Source organism: Vombatus ursinus, unplaced genomic scaffold (assembly GCF_900497805.2).
Source record: "Vombatus ursinus unplaced genomic scaffold, bare-nosed wombat genome assembly UNPS02014778.1, whole genome shotgun sequence".
Classification (NCBI taxonomy): domain Eukaryota; kingdom Metazoa; phylum Chordata; class Mammalia; order Diprotodontia; family Vombatidae; genus Vombatus; species Vombatus ursinus.
Genome location: NW_020954556.1, coordinates 44,976,388 through 44,993,695, shown reverse-complemented (window position 1 = coordinate 44,993,695; position 17,308 = coordinate 44,976,388). Strand labels below are relative to the sequence as shown.

At 39.3% G+C, this 17,308-nt stretch overlaps 1 protein-coding gene across 1 annotated transcript in view; it reads right to left on the bottom strand.

The window, feature by feature from the left end:
• The window catches only part of LOC114045503 (lutropin-choriogonadotropic hormone receptor), an 84,545-nt gene that overhangs the window by 24,989 nt on the left and 42,248 nt on the right, over positions 1-17,308 (bottom strand). The window contains exons 5-6 of the mRNA XM_027865545.1: positions 16,118-16,192; positions 15,952-16,029 (exon numbers count right to left, since the gene is read on the bottom strand). Coding sequence (XP_027721346.1) covers positions 15,952-16,029; positions 16,118-16,192 — 153 coding nt within the window. The remainder of the gene's footprint in view (positions 1-15,951; positions 16,030-16,117; positions 16,193-17,308) is intronic.

Genomic DNA, 17,308 nt, shown 5'->3' with positions numbered 1-17,308 from the left:
CTGAGGTCTGGAAGTGCTCTTCCTCCTTCATTTCTACCTTTTTTATTATTTCCAATGATGGTCTAGGTCTTTTGCTCCTCTAAATGAATTTTCTTATTATTTTGTTGAGTTCTATAAAATATCCCTTTGGTAGTTTGATTGGAATAGTATTAAAATTATAAAATAACCTTGGTAGTATTGTCATTTGTATTATATTGGTCCCAGCCATGAGCACTGAATATTCCTCTAAACTATTTAGATTGTTCTTTATTTCTTTAAGACATTCTATAATCTAATCTGTGCAAATGTTAAGTATGCTTTGATAGATTGACTCTAAAATATTTTATGCATTGTGTACTTATTTTTAATGGGATTCTCCTTTCCATGATTTCCTCTTGGATTTTGTTATTATTAGGTAAAAACACTATTGGTTTTGTATCTTGTAGACAGTTGGGATTCAAAAGCTTTAGCATCAGGATAAATCCAGTAAGATATAATTCAATAGGAATAAAGATAAAACTCCTTATAGGGATTAAAAAAAATCAACATCCTAAATGTAAGATGGGAGAGGCATAGCTAGAGAGCAGTTTGTCTAAAAAAAAATCTAGGGGTTTAAGGGGACTTCACTCTCAGTGTGAATCAGCAGGGTGATGTGGAGGCCAAAAAAGGCAACCCACTCTTTGGCAGCATTGAGAGGCAGCACTTTCAGGAACAGAGGGATGACAGTCCTGCTAGACTTTGCCCCGTTAGATCAAATCCATAGTATTTTGTTTCTGTGTTTGGTTCTGGGTGCCTCCCCTGAGGAAGAATATTGAGAAGCCATAGAGCATTGCAAAGAGGGAAGAGCCTCAAGTCCACATCCTATGAGGATTAGTTTAGCTTGGAGAAGATTCATGGGGTGACATGACAGTTGTGTTCAAGTATTTGAAGGAATCTCATGTGGAAGAGGGTTTAAACTTGTCTGTTTAGTCCCAGGGGACAGAACCAGAAACAATAGGTAGAAGTTGCAATGATGCAAGTCTTAGATTGATGCCAGGAAACCCTTCCTAACAATAACAGCTGTCCCACGCCTGAAGTGGAATGGGCTGCCTCAGGAGGTAGGTAGTGGGCTCCCCAAACTGGAAAGATTCATTGACAGGCTGGATAACTAAGACGGCTTCTGACCTTATTTATAACTCTAAACTTCTGATTCATGTTTACAAATCCCCAAGGCCTCCAAAAGTGACCTGATAGCTGGAGTAACGTGACACTCTGTTTTAGATATTAAAGTTCTAGATGGTGTTTTTGTAAATGTATTTTCGTACTTGCACACAAATAGCACATTCATAACCAAAAAGGATCTGGCATTAACTCTTTTCTTGTCTATGTAAAGCACTGCTTAAGTTTCCCAACATATTAATGCTCTATTGGGAAACCCAGCTTCTTAAATGAATAAGCTGATTATTTCCTGCTGGTTTGTGATAAGTTCTTCTACCCTTGCTCTCCCCTTTCTTCCAGAATGTATTCCTTTCCCCTCTCCCTTTATATTACAAAATCACTTCCAGGATCTCTGCTTTATTTAATTCTTCTCTCCCTTCCCCAATGGCTTTTGGAAAGCCCCTACAAAGCCAATTTGTTAGTATATTTATCTATGTAAGTGGTCCTTGCTTTTCACATTAACTACAGGCATGAAAACTTGTGGGTAGATCATATTTTCATAAGCCTGGAATAATGTGTAGAGCATAGGTCTTCAAGTTAGGAAGGCCTGAGTTTGAATCCTGCCACTGAAATTTCTTAACCATGTGATCCTTGGCAAATTGTTTAAACTTTCTCAGTCTCAGTTTCTTAATCTGTAAAATGGGGAAAATAATACCTGCAGCACTTATTTAGGTGTTGTTGGGAGGATCAAATGAGATAATGTATGTAAAGTGCTTTTCAAACATCAAAGTGCTATAGAAATATCTATTATTATTTATTGTTATTATAGCATTTAAATGCCTTGGGAGAACTTAATTTAAGGAAATCTTTAGTTTTGCATTTTGCAAAGTGAATCATTATTGCTCAACTAATCCAGGGGCTAGCATAGTGCTTTGCACATAGTAGGTGCTTGATACTTGTTTGTTGAATTGATTTAAACTTTGCAAATGCAGATTTTCATACATCAGGGTTGCTTCCAGTGAAACATATCTGTATGTATTGAAGGTAGGGGGAAACAAGACTTCTGACCAATGCAAAAATGCATTCTGTGACTCATAATCATTCACTTTTAGGGAGATATTGAGATGAAAAACTAGACTTTGTTAAACTAACTCGAGTGAAACTAACATATCCCATGCTTTCTGGCATAACGCTTGCTTGAAACTCCTAATGGCAAAAGATTCTTCTTCCCACCTCCTTGTGCTTGACTCTGGATAAATGCTTTCCTCCTCATCCTGGGCCACACTGAGTTCAGCACTGGAATGTCCTTGGCTAGCAAAAAGGAGATTCAGAAGATGAGCCTCTCTGAATAGCCGGGCATTGATAATGATGCCATATATTTGAGTAGTAAAGACTGTTCATTTAAAGTCCTTGTAGCAACACCATTACATATGGTCCTCATGACTCTGAGAGGATCAAGGGCAAATTCTGGTTGCAGCTTGCTCAAAGTTACACAGTTAGCTAATGGAAGAGTCAGAGAGCTTCAAGCTTTGACTTGGAGTAAGGGAAAACTGTCTCCAAATTTGAGCTGTCCAAAAGTTTAGCTTGGGTTGCTTTGGAAGGGAGAGGTTTCCCTCTCCCTGGAGGGTTTGGAGACAAGGATGGATGATCTGCAGCAGAGAGGCCCCTGTTCAGGGGTAGGCTGGACTAGATGGCCTCAGAAGTCTACTCTTACTTCGAGATTCTGTGATTCTGGATTAAAACCTAGGTCTCCTGACCCTTTGTCTAGCCTAATTTCATCCTTACAGTACTGTAAAACATGGGTCTTACTCCTAATTCCGGAGGTCTTGGTTAAGAAACAGGGCCCTAACTAGGGAGTCCTACATGTGGGGCAAATACAGCTGAGAGGAGGGGGTAACTAGGCTTCTCTGTGGTGGAAGTGATTTGGGGACAGAGGTCCTCGAAGTTGGGGAGGCTGTAGGAAATAGAAGGCCAAAGTATTAGAAGTGATAAGACAAGGGTAAGGAACCTGTGGGCTCAAGACCACATGTGGCCCTCTGGGTCCTCAAGTGCAGCCCTTTGACTGAATCCCAAACTTCACAGAACAAATTCTTTTATTATTATATTATGTTTTATTATTTATCTATTTATTTATTGTATTTAAAATATTGTTACTTTTATTATTATAATCTCTTATCCAGTAAGAGACTGTGGAGTAGAGAAAAACAGAGCCAGGTACTGAACTTGTTTGGGAAGAGGAAGAAGGAAGAGGAAGAAAGACTTGGAAATCCATGACAGCAACAAGGTTCTGGAGAGGATGAAGTGAGCCTAAAAGGAGAAAAGATAGTTGCTAAGTACCAGTGACGCAGGAGAGCATGGCAGCAGGGGATAAAGAGTATGTTGATAACAAAGTGTCTGACCTCGGGTCAGGAAGACCTGAGTTCAGATCTAACTTGAGACACTTACTAGTTGTGTGACCTTGGGAAAGTCATTTCACCTCTATTTGCTTCAGTTTCCACATCTGTAAAATGGGGATAAATGGCACATCACTTCCAAGACTGTTATGAAGATCAACTGAGATAATATATTTGTAAAGTTCTTAGCACAGTGCCTGATATTTAGTAGGTATTCTATAAATGCTAGGCATTTATTATTATTATTATTCCTAGTTCTTTGTGTGGGAAAAGGTACATTCAGCCTCCGAGAGTATACCATGAGATGCAGTAACTTCAAGAGAGGGCTAGGTTTCAGTGAACACTAGGAAATGGAGTGAATAGATGTGGGAGGAAAAGGTCTAGGTCACAGGGGTGGGGAACCTGTGGTCTTGAGGCCACATGTGGCTTTCTAGGTCTTTGGGTGTGGCCTTTTGACTGAGTCCAAGTTTTACAGAACACATCCTTTTACTAAGGGGATTTGTTCTGTGAAGTTTGGTTTCAGTCAAAGGGCAGCACTTGAGGACCTAGAGGGCCTCAAGCCCACAGGTTCCCCACCCCTGGATAAAGGTGGAAACTATTGGAGTGGACAGCTAGATGGGACAATTGAGAGGGATGGTCTGGCAAAGCAGGGATTGGGAAGAGTTAGGTAGGACTGAGCTTGCGACTGGGATAGGGAATCCCCATGGCTACTTGTCCCTGCCGCCTTCCTCACTGTTCTCATGCAGATCCTGGATGAGTCAAGTGGAGCAGGTAAGGTCAAGAAAGGGGGCAGGTGGCTGGAGCTCCTTGATTTCAAAGCTAATCCTCTCCCTGGCTGCAGCCATGAGGGTCTCCAGGTCAGGTGGAGCTGGGACAAGAGGAGCTGGGACCAGAGGAGCTGGGACCGTATGGCAGTATGGGAAAGGGGGTGAGAAAGCAGGTCAGTCAGTGTCCAGTACTATGGAAGGGGATGGGGAAGGAAAAGAGGTCTCAGCTTTAGGGGGACCCCCCAATGAGAAGCCTTAGATAATCATTGTGATTTCCTCTTCTCACGAGAGAGAAGATTGGGGGTGCCGAATGAACCGTGGCACCGCATAGAATGTTACAGCTATACAAGACTTTGAAGATTATCTAGTCCATCCCCCTGATTTTACTGAAGAAGAAACTGAGTCCCAGAGCCCCAACATTACACAGCTAATCAGTAGCAGAGCCAATACTCAAGTCCCTGTCTCCAGGCTCCCAGTTCAGTGTAGCTCAGGATCAGGACAGATGGCTTCAGCTGTGATTTAGCTCAGTGACTCCTGGTTAGTCTAAGAGATCATTTAAAGGCATTCTCTGGAGATGCCTGCATGAAAAGCAAACATAGCCATATAGGAACATTAGCACTGACTTGCACAGCCCTGGCATTCATCCTACCGAGCTACTCAGGCATCTAGTGAAATGTTTTGTTTTTAGCAAATGAGCTTGGAGTTGGTATGGATTTGGGCGAGGGGAGGCAAAGAGGGGCCACACAGAGTGCAAAATCTCAAATACCACTAATAATGAAAAGAGAAGGTTTGCTCTTATTATTTTCTAATTATGGAGTTGAACTTTAGAGCTGAGAAGCCGATGCTTTTCTCCTTAAGTATAATACCATTACTTCACTGGGGTACACTGCATGATCCTTCACTCACAGAAGGGTCCATTCACTTGGAACAAGAGGACTAGCTAGGTAAATGACTAATCTCTCCCATTCCAATTGATTTGCTAATCTCTGAGGAAAATGGGAGCCATAATGCCACTGTGGGCCATGATGGATATGGCGGACTCTTCATTAATTTCAGAGGCAGGGCAATTACATCCCATGGGGGCACATTGATAGCCTTAAAATAATAACAATAATAAGTTAATGGCACTACAATAAGAATATTGTCCAGTGTTTGTGTGGAGGTGTGGAATTTTACAGTAAAAAGGATTTCCCATTACCCCTTAGATCTGTAGGATTGGCTGCACTGATGAGCTAATTGAGTTTCTCTGGGGTTCTTTAACTTGTGCTGGTGCCTTTCCCCCTAAATTATCTTGGATCATCTACCTATATGTATACGTGTTATCTCCCTATGCTACACTGTAAGCTCGTTGAGGGCAGGGACCATTTCATTTTTGTTGCCAGCACCGTCCCTGGTACTAATAGGTGCTTAACAGATGCTTACTGATTGGATTAACCTGTGACAATCTGCTACTATCCTCCTTTTCTTGCTTTTTCTCTTTCCCTTTCCTTCCTCCCTTCTCCCACCTCTGCATCAAATACTCATCCTCTTAGGTTGCATTATATTAAGTTGCACTATATTCCCCTGTATAGTTATCCCTTCCACATCAAGTGGGTTAGGGGTCAGAGATCTGGAAAATCTGTGTAAAAGTTTTTGGCCCTCCCTTTGTAGCAGAGAAATCTGAATTTTTTTCTTTTTCTTTTATGATGGTGTTTACAGTACCTTACTGTAAAATTTGGGTTATGTGTTTGGTCACAGGTTATGTGTCGTCTGTGGCTTCCAGAAAACAACCCCCAAAATTCCCATTTAATTTCTTACGCTGACCCACTATATAATTGAAACCACGATGGGGAAAGTCATGATGTGGAAGGGATAATTGTATACTTCATATTCCTTTCATTTTTCAGTTTTTATTCAGAATCAGATGGGCTAACATAGGGGTGGGGACCCTGTGGCCTTGAGAACACATAGGTCCTTGGGTACAGTCTTTCGAATGAGTCCAAGTTTTACAGAATAAATCCTTTTATTAAGGGGATTTGTTCTGTGAAGTTTGGATTCAGTCAAAGGGCTGCACTTGAGAACCTTGAGGCTGCAGGTTTCCCATCCCAAGCAGTGGGGCTGGGCAGTTTTGCTGGGGGAACAGGAAGGTAGCAGTTGTTTCCAATAGAATTAAAGAGAGCATTAACCTTTTCTTGCTTGGAAGCTGCTTGTAGACAGTTAATGAAAGAACAAAAATACAATACTTCTGGTCTAATGTCCTCAAACTGACCCATAGCCACTGAGTATCGAGTTAATTGTCTTGATAGGTAAGTGAGAGAGAAAGCAAGGGAGACAGTTGAAACTTTTTATGTCCAATAATCTTTGGGTTTCTAGGGACAACTTGTGCACTGGGCTGTGCTATAAACTGCCTGAGGTGTTGTGCATGATGACAGTGTATTACAAGTTTGGTGACAGCTGAGCCCTTGACCATGCCTCCTGAGACTTTATTCCCTATGGTAATGGTATTAAATTCAAATAGAAACAAGCAGGGGCCATTCAACTATACATAAGGATCCCTGGGGGCTGCATATTGACTTAGAAAAGTACATATTAATATTTTTGTTGTTGTTCAGTCATTTCAGTTATGTCTGATTCTTTGTGACCCCTTTTGGGGTTTTCCAGGCAAAGATACTGGAATAGTTTGCTATTTCCTTCTCCAGCTCATTGTACAGATGCAGAAACTGAGGCAAACAGGGTTAAGTGACTTGCCCAGGGTCACACAGCTAGTAAGTGCTTGAGGCCAGATTTAAACTCAGGAAGATGAGTCTAGTCTTCCTGATTTCTGGCCTGGGAACGCTTCACACATTATGTTTTATTGTGTTTTTATTTATTTTGTTAAATATTTCCTGATTACATTTTAATCTGATTTGGGGCACACTCAGGAGCGCTGTATGCTATATGTGGTCTGCATGTGTTCGATGCCTCTGCCCTAGGGTATCCCCAGTCAAAGGTGACAGGCCCTGATAAAAGGTGAATGGGAGGCTTTTTGAGGTTTGAGCTGGAAAAGCTTTGAGTGTTGTCCCAGTGAAAACTAAGATCATGAATTTAGAGTTAGAAGGTCCCTTAGAGGCAATATAGTTGAAGCCTTTTACTTTAGAGATGAAAAAATTGTCTTAGAAGTTAAATGACTTGCCCAAGGTCATGGATTTGAACCTACATCCCCTGACTCCTGTGCTTTCCACTGAAACATTTCCACTGAACTATGTGTATGGCATCTACTTTCTGAAGACCAGCTTACCTAAATGTAAAAGATTTATCACTAGTAAGCTAGCCATTTGGTGACAGATTCTTTGGCTATGGCCATCCAGGAAGCAAAGAAAAATGCAATTTAGTCCTTAGCTCTGTGCAGCTACTTTCTGTTTTTGCAGTGATGATGGCAGAATGGTGGAAAAAGAGAAAGAGGTAGCTTAGAATTATGTAATTTTAAAACTGTCTATGGGCACTAACCTAACTATCGGTCCCCTAAATATGAGATCCTTGTCCAGAGGCCAATGAGTAGACATACTGCTGAAGGAGTTTATTCAAATTAATCTTGATATTCTTGCTATAAATGCAAACACAAGTCATAATGGAAAGATGCAGCTTAATGGAAAGATGACTCATAGGTCTTGGAGAGGCAAATTAAGGAGCTGGAGGAGTTATATCATATGTCCAAAGACAACAAGAGGCATCATTTCACAAGACACTTCACCATCTTAGTTGGAGTGCTCATGATGAGCATTTATAAAAAGACTACCAAAAAGATAATTGTATCTTATATGCCAACATTTAATGTAGATCATGAGGAGGTAGAAAAATTCTATGAGCAAGCGAATAAGGCCTTCCAAATTAAATCCACATATTTTAAAATTTAATGACTTCAATGCAAAAATAGTAATGGAGAAGAATTGTAAAAAATATATATTGGAAAATATGGCTCAAAATAAGTAACAAAACCATCAAGGGCTTATATAGAAGCCTTGCACACCTATTTATCACAATTGCTTTCTTCAGGAAAAGAGTTGAAATGTCTCTAGACTTGACAGACATAACATCATAAAAATGAAATTGATTATATCTTAATGGACAGGAAATTACTAGTTACCAATGTAGGAATAATTTCTGAATGAGCAATGAGCATACAATCAGATAGCGACTTATTAGCACAAAGATAAAAACCAATGCAGAATTAGAAGAATGATTAAAAATTGAAAGAAAATATGGGATACAAATGAAAGAACTTTATTTGGTCTGTCTGAATAAGCTCAATACCATGAGAGGTGATGGGAAAAAAACATGAAATCATATTATCATCATTTAAAAAATTTTAACTGATGACCCATCACCATACTGAGGAGATCAAAAGGGACTCAAAACTGTCTCAGCCAGCAAAGACTTGATTTCTGTGTGAAGCAGAAACATATGGCATTCAGCACTAATTTAGCATATAAACTCATTTATAAAGTCTTATGGAAGAGGACACTGGAGGATTATGTGCAGTATAGTCCCAAGTAATAGCAAGAAATATTGTAGGGAAAATTAAGTTTATAAGAAGTGTGGCAAAAAATCCAAGTAAACCAGACCACCCCAAGAATAATAAGGAATCAAACTAGAAGGAGGCCCATAGATGAAAAATGTAAAACATCTTTTGAGATTACTATGAAAAACTATTATGTCCATTAATGACATTGGAGCCACCATATTTTAATTCTAACGTAATAATCCTCAGTGTGCTACATGAAGAAGTAGAAATGGTATTTAAGAAAACAAAGATGAAAGAGCAGATGATGTAGCCCAAATACACATAGAAGAGATTCATGCTGGAGGTGACAAAATTTTGAAAGCATTGGGGGATCACTTGTCAAGATAATTGGGAGAGAGGAGGATATGAAATACTTGGAAAAATAATATTCCTTATGGGGACTGAGAAAATTTGGATAACTACCAACTCATAGGCCTGTTTTCCCAATTGTACAAAATCTTTATGAAAATAATCCACACATATGTTGAGAGCATCTTTGATGAATGTACAAGAAGGCAACAGGAAGGATTTTGTAAATAATAATCTATAGCAGATTATATCTTCACAGCCATAAGTCAAGGCAAGTCAACAAGCATTCATTAAGTGTCTACAATATGCTGGGCACTATGCTAAGTGCTGGACTGACTGAAATATACAGAGAATACAAGATCCTACTTTGCTTGTTGTTTATTATTAAAAATTTGATTCAACAGGGTATAAAGCTACTCTAAAGGCTCTTTTTCCAACAAAGTATCACCCATACATATGTCAAAATCACACAAAATTCATTGAAAGTCAATATAAGAAACAGCGTACTTTGATCATCTGGTTATAAATATCAAGTGAGGTATAAAACAAGGAGATGCAAACTTGCCAGAGGAGTTTGACATGGTCATGAAAGATCCACAGCAAAGAATCTAAATTGAAGAGGAATTCCCTATTCACAGATAATGAGATCCTCCAGTTGCTCCTATTTGTAAATGACATTGTGCTGCCTGCATTAAGCCCTGGAACATTGCAGAGCCTTCTCCACGAGGACCATAATTACTTATAAGAGTTTGATTTAACGATTCACACAGAAAAGCTAAGTGAATGAAGTGCTTATTTTTCAGTTTATGATAATCTGTTGGCTGAAAAGCCCATAGGTATCCAGGTTTATGCTGGATCTGAAGTTGGGAAGACGTAAGTTCAAATCCAGCCTCAGAAGCTGACTAGCAGTGGGCAAATCACTTAGCCTCTGTTGGCCTCAGTTTCTTCATTTGTATAATGGAAATTGTGATGAGGACATGATGAGATAATGTAATAAAGTGTTTTGTACACCTTAAAGCACTATGTAAATGCTAGCTATTATAACTTTGTTGTTGTTATTAATACATTTATCTTGGAATACACTGAAGATGGATAATGAACTGGGCCCAGAATTGAATAGAAGGAGACTGGGTTACACTGCATTTGGGAAATTATATTGTATTCTTAATGGCCCAAAATTATTTGTAAAACAAAGGCCCATATTTTGGACATCTGTTTTTCCAGTAATGCTTTATCATGGGAAAATATGTAATATCACAGCCAAAAAGAATGAAAGTTACAAGTCACCCAAAAGACAATGGAGAAATACATGGTGGACATTAACAAGTTGTTGCCTATTACACAATAAAGGATTGTACAAGAAGGATTGTACAAGAGAGGCAGTATAGAAAGAATTATTAAAAAAAACTGTATGATTAAAAAAGGAGATGGGCCAATAACGGCGAGATCAAGAGATAATAACCCATATGGTCCATTGGTAGTCATACAATGTCAAGAGATCTAAAAGAAGGCTGTTTGATAGCACGTTTGGCACTCCCTATTGAAGATGTATGGGAGGGATATAGAAGACAAGAGTCACACAGGAAGAGAAGTTGTGAATTGTTTCAGTCTGTACTATAGAGAGCGTTTCCACGTCAGGGAGATCATAGATCCTTTGGAAACAATGAAATATTAAAGAATGAAGTGTCAATGTAATGGAAGCCCCTCCTTATGTTAGCCTTTAGCCACAGTCATTCATTTAAAATCCTTGTCCTAATATTTCATGCCCTCTGTAATCTGGTTCTAACACTTGTCCAACCCCTATTTCTCATTACTTTTCTCTTCCCATTTTCCTCAAATATCTCCTTCACATACCATAGTCATTCCTGTTGTTTAACCTCTCTGAGTTTCAGTTTCCCTATCCATAAAATGAGGGAGTAGGACTGTATGATCTCTAAGGTTTCTCCCAGCCCTGAGTTGCTAGGATGCTGTGACTTTAAGCCTTATCTTCTCCGTGAAGTTGTCCTTGACTATTCTTATCTCTCCCTTCATTGAAGCCTGGTAGCCCTTGTTGTTTTCACCATACAATTTCACACTAGATTATATACTATCTTGAATTACTTTCCACTTATTTCATATATTTATTCACTCAAAAAACATTTACTGAGTTCCTCCTAACATTTTTATGGACCTCGAGGTATATATGAAGATGAATATGGCACGGTCCCGATTCTCATAGAATCATAGATCTAGAACCAAAGGGAATCTTATAAGATATTTAGATTCCTCCCACCCTCTTACCCCCATTTTATAGCTGAAGAAACTGAGGCCCAGGAAAGTTAAGTGACTTGACTGTGGTAATATGAGGAGAAGATTTCCAGAGCAGAATTTGAACCCAATTTCTCCAACTCTAGACCCCATGCCCTGTACCATGCTACCTCTTTCTCAAGAAGATTTCAACCTAGTACGTAAGTATTGATTCCTCATGTAGGTTGTGAGCTCTTTGAAAGAGGTCTATACCCTAGATTTCTCTTGTCCTCACTTCGGTGCTTACTTAATACAGTATACATAAGTATTTCATTTCATGGATCTTCCCTGCAGAGATGGTAAAAGGCAATTCCTATCCCTACAAGTTCGCTGTCTTAACTGTTCACCAGATGCTTTGACCTTTCATTGTAATGCATGCAACTTGACTTACTGCAAAAACAAAACAAAACAAAACAAAAGCATATTCCATGGTGAATATAATTAGTTCTAACATTAAAAAGAAGTTCACTCCTGAAAAGTAATATTTAAAAGTGAACCTTGTTTTCCCAGGTGATGAATGGTCAAAGGATATGAACAGACAGTTTTCAGATGAAGAAATCAAAGCTATCTATAGGCATATGAGTAGTGCTCTAGATAATTTTTGATTAGAGAAATGCAAATTAAAACAACTCTGAGGTACCACCTCACACCCATCAGAATGGTTAATATGACAAAAAAGGAAAATGATAAATGTTGGAGAGGATGTGGGAAAATTGGGACACTAATGCACTGTTGGTGGAGTTGTGAACTGATCCAACCATTCTGGAGAGCAATTGGGAACTATGCCTAAAGGGCAGCCAAACTGTGCATACCCTTTGGTCCAGCAATACCACTACTAGGTCTGTATCCCAGAGAGATCATACAAAGGGAAAAGGACCTACACGTGCAAAAATATTTATAGCAGCCCTTTTGTGGTGACAAAATATTGGATACTGAAGGGATGCCCATCATTTGGGGAATGGCTGAAAAAGCTGTGGTACATGAATGTGATGGAATGCTATTGTACAATAAGAAATGATGAACCGGAAGATTTCAGAAAAGCTTGAAAAAACTTGTATGAACTGATGCAAAGTGAAATGAGCAGAATCAGGAAAACATTGTACACAGTATCAGCAACATTGTGTGATGATCAACTATGAATAACTCAACTCTTCTCAGCAATACAATGATCCAAGACAAGTACAAAGGACTCACAAGAGAAAATGCTATCCACATCCAGATAAAGAACTGATGGACTCTGAATGCAGATCGAAGCATACTTTTTTTTTACTTACTTTATTCTTTTTCATGGTTTTTTCTCCCATTTTGATCTGTTTCTTCCTTCACAAGTGTGACTAATGTGGAAATGTTTTACATGACAGCACATGTATAACCTATATTAAATTGCCTACTATATTAGGAAGAGGAGAAAGGAGGGAGGGAAGGAGAAAAATTTGGAACTCCAAATCTTGTAAAAATGAATGCTAAAAATTGTTTTGACATGTAATTGGGAAAAATATAAAATACTATGAATGAATGAATGACTGAATTAAAAAAAAAGTGGAAAAAAGTGACCCTTGTATTCTCCCAACATATTGCCCCTAGGAAATAATCCAACTTGTCTATTCCTACTACCAGCTCTGCCCAAGTGTGTTAGTATCACATAATCCTTAGGTGGGAAGTCACTTATCTTTTCCACCGATAGGTCATTTTATCCAAGTCCAATTATGATTGTTCTAAGTCATTTCAGGTGCATGCATCTAAGTCTATCTCTCCTATTTTAAGAGATCTCTTAGGAGGAAGAAACCACATTTTCCCACTGATAAGTAAACATTCACCTTATGTTGCCCAGAGTCAGGCCTTCATGCCACTTCTTGGCCATCTCCTCACATGCAGCTCATGCTCCAGTCATTATTCTCATCTCCCCACTACTATAGCCTAGGACTTTGCCTCTTGTCTTCTAGCTCCGATAGCTGAATTTTGCCTCAACTTGGCCTTTATGCCATCTCCCAACCATCTCTACACCACGCCAAGGCACACATCCTTTCCCCATTCTTCCGCCACCTCTTTCCAGCTCCTCTTTCTGTGTTGTTTTCCCCCGTCAGAATGTAGGATCTTTGAAGACAGATACTGTCTTAATTGCTTGTAATTGCATTGCCAGTTTTTAGCATAGGACCTGGCATATAGTAAATACTTAATAAATGTTCCATCATCTATCTATTTTTCTATATATCATCAATCCTATACCTCCTATATGGAAGGCACTGTGCTAGATGCTAGGGATATAAAACAAAACAAAACAATGCTTGCCCTCAAGAAGCTTGCATTCTATATGTGTATTCATGTACACATGAGAAAATATAATATACGTATATATACACATAGATGTACAAAATATATTTTGTTTTCGAATTGTTTTAGTCATATCTGACTGTTTGTGACCTTTTCTGGGGTTTTCTTGCCAAAGATACTGGAGTGGTTTGCCATTTCCTTCTCCTGCTCATTTTACAGATGAGGAGCCAAGGCAAACAGGGTTAAGTGACTTGCCCAGGGTCACACAGCTAGTAAGTGTCTGAGGCCAGATTTGAATTCAGTTCTTGACTCCAGGCCCGGTTCTCGGTCCACTGTGCCACAGTGGATACCTACACATTAAAAAGTTTTGGATCTGTGATTTCATCAGCATAAATAGTTCCTGGTGAGGAAACTCTTCCACCAATGAAGAGTTGAAACTATTCTGCAACTTATGGTCTTAGCCAATGGCCTGGGGGACTGAGATGTTGAGTCTTGGCCAGGGTCAATGAGCCAGTGAGTGTCAGCAGTGGAATTAAAACCTAGGTCACCCTTATTGCTGGGATGGCTCAGTAACCATTACGCCATGCTGCCTAATGCAAAGTCATATCAAGGGGAGAGAATATTATCAGCTGGGGGAGTCAGGAGAGGCCTTTTGTGGAGGTGGCACCTGAGCTATGTCTTGAAGGAAGGCCAGAATTCTGAGAGGTAGAAGTGAGGAGGAAGTACATTGCACACATGCAGGTCTGGTGTTCAAAGGCCCAGAGATGGCAGATAGAGTGGTATGACTTGGCGCCAGCTGGAAGTCCATGTTGACTTGGAGTGGAGAGTGCGTGATGGGAAGTAATGTGAAATAAGATTGTAAATGGAGTTGGAAGGCCAGACTGAGGATTTTGCAGTTTATCTTCAAGACAACAAGCAGATGTTGCAAATATTTGATCGGGGAGTGGGAATAGGAATGTGATGGTCAGATGTATGTTTTGAGAAGATAATTTTGGCAAATCTGTAGAAAATGAGTTGGAGAAGGGGAGACACTGAAAGCAGGGAGATCATTGGGAGGCTATTGCAATGGTCTGGATGAGAGGTGAAAGGGTTAGCTTAAACCATAATAGTGTCTGTGTGAGAGGAGAGAAGAGAATATAAGGCAAGTATGTGGAGATGGTTGAATCAGGGAGATTTGTCAGCTGATTGGATCTGGGGGATTTGGGAAAAGGAAATTTCAAAGATGACTACAAAGTTAGAAAACTATGTTACTTTGAGGATGTAATGGATTCAAGAGAAATAATGAAGTTTGGAAAAATGATGGGTTTACAGAAATATAAGTTCTGTTTGGGACATGTTGAGTTTGAGATTCCTATAGAACATCCAGGTAGAGATAGCCAATAGGCAGTTTGTGATACAAGATTGGAATTCAGGGTATAGATATGAAATGAATCTGTAGATCTGTGACTCATCCGCAGAGATCATTATTGAACCCTTGGGAGTGTATGAGATCACTAAGAGAGTAGAGAGAGAGAGGAGGCGAAGGCCCAGGACAGAGGTTTGGGGAAGCTTTTGTTTAGTAGGTGTGAATGACGATGATACAGTAATGGAGACAAGAGCCATTCGAGAGAATCATGAAAGAAATGGGATTTAAGAGTGACAGAAGTCAGGTAAAAATAATATTCGAAGAATAAAAGAATAATCTGTGATTTCTTCAGTGTGGGGGAAAGAAACTCTAGGTGCTGTAATTTCTTTCACTGACATAGATAGCAACCCATCTATGATTTAATAGCTAATTTATAATAATAATACACTATCAAGGTGGCATAGTTCATAAAATGGTGGACTTGGAGTTGGGAAGATTTGAGTTTAAATCCTGCCCTAGTAGATACTTACTAGCTAAGTAACCTTGGGTAAATCACTTAGCCCCTACCTGCTTTAGCTTCCTCATCTCCACACTAGTTAAATGTGAATACAAAAAGTTGAAGCTGTGTCTATACAGTGCCTAAACATCTCACCAATGCTACAGAAAAAAAGAGTCAATTAGCCAGATCTGTTATCCAAATTACTCCTTTGACTAAAGTTCACACCGAACCAGCCTATTACCTTGGAATCATTTGCCAAATGCACAATTTGAATAGATCATTAGCCCTATTCTTTGCTGTTAATTCCATGTACAGGACAATGTTAATAGTGAGCGTGAATTTTAGTTAAGAAAGAGAAACCTTCCAACCAGTGAAAACCCTCGAGCTGGAGGTGAGAAAAGTACTTATGGTTGCCCAAGAGGCACTGGGTCTTGGAGTTTACTTACAGTGTAGCAGATTCATTATTCATCCCTTGAAAAGCATTTCCTGGGATGGTGGTTATGTGTAAGTTATCACAAATTTCCCTTGAGGAAAGAAATGAGAAATATTTACTTTCCAAATTTTGACGACAAATATGGAACTGTTATGCATAGCAATTAGCTTAGTACTTACAAAATAAAATTAAATTCAGCTGAGAAAATCTTTGTAACATCTGGGAGCTTTTGAATGCCTGTGTTACAGATGCTCCTGCAAGAGAAAGGTGAAGGGAGTAGGGGATTAAGGCATTAACGTGAGAAAATGAAAACCTGCAAAAGACTCAACTTCACATGAAGTAAAAGGGGAAACTAGACTGTGGAATTTGACTCCAATACGACTTTCGGTTATGCAGATTCTCTGAGCTTAAAAGCACCAGAGCATTGAGAGAAGGTAAAGTTCAGACAGACATTGCAGAAATGAAATCTAATTCTAGATTTTCTATTTACTAGCCATGAGACTTTGGGCAGCATGAGCCTTAGTTTCTTCATCTATAAAATAGGTGTTTAATAATATTTGCCCTACCTACCTCAGAGGAAAGCAGATTATGAACTGTCATATGCTATATAAGTATAAATCATTACTATTAATAACAATAATCATCGTGATGACCACAGACTCTATGTAGTATTCCAATAAGACTTTGCCTAGTGCAGAGTATAGCTGAGAGATGACTTTTTTTCCCCCACCCTGATCCACCCAGCAGGATGGGTACTATGGCTGGTTTTAGCTCACACTGAGCTTGTGGTCAGCTAGAATTTTATAGGTCTTCTACAAAATTTGCATTTATATTTAGCCAGAATTTCCCCACCTATTTTTATGATAGTATCCTCCTTCATTTCCAGTCTTCTATGTCTGGAATTCTTTCCCTCTTCATCTCCATTTATTGAAATCCCAGCTCCCTTCAAAGCTAAGCTCACACAATCTCACAAATGAGACTTTCCCTGATGCCTCTAGTTATTACCACTCTCTTCCTTGTATACGTTACTTGGGAATATCTTATATTTACTTTTCTGTGTAGGTGTTGTTTCCCCCAGTAGAGGGGATCTACAGGCAGGGATGATTTTGTTTTTGAATTTGTACCCCAGGACCTAGCACAGTGCAAAGTATACAGCAAGTGCTTAATAAATGTTTCCTGAATGATTGAAGTCTTGCATATGATTGAGAACACTCATGTGTAGTTTAAGTGAAACTAGGTGGCACAGTGGCTAGAGTGCCAAGCCTGGAGCCAGAAAGAATCATCTTTGTGAGTTCAAATCTTGCCTCAGATACTTAGTAGCTTCGTAACTCTGGGCAAGCCACTTAACCCTGTTTGTCTCTGTTTCCTCA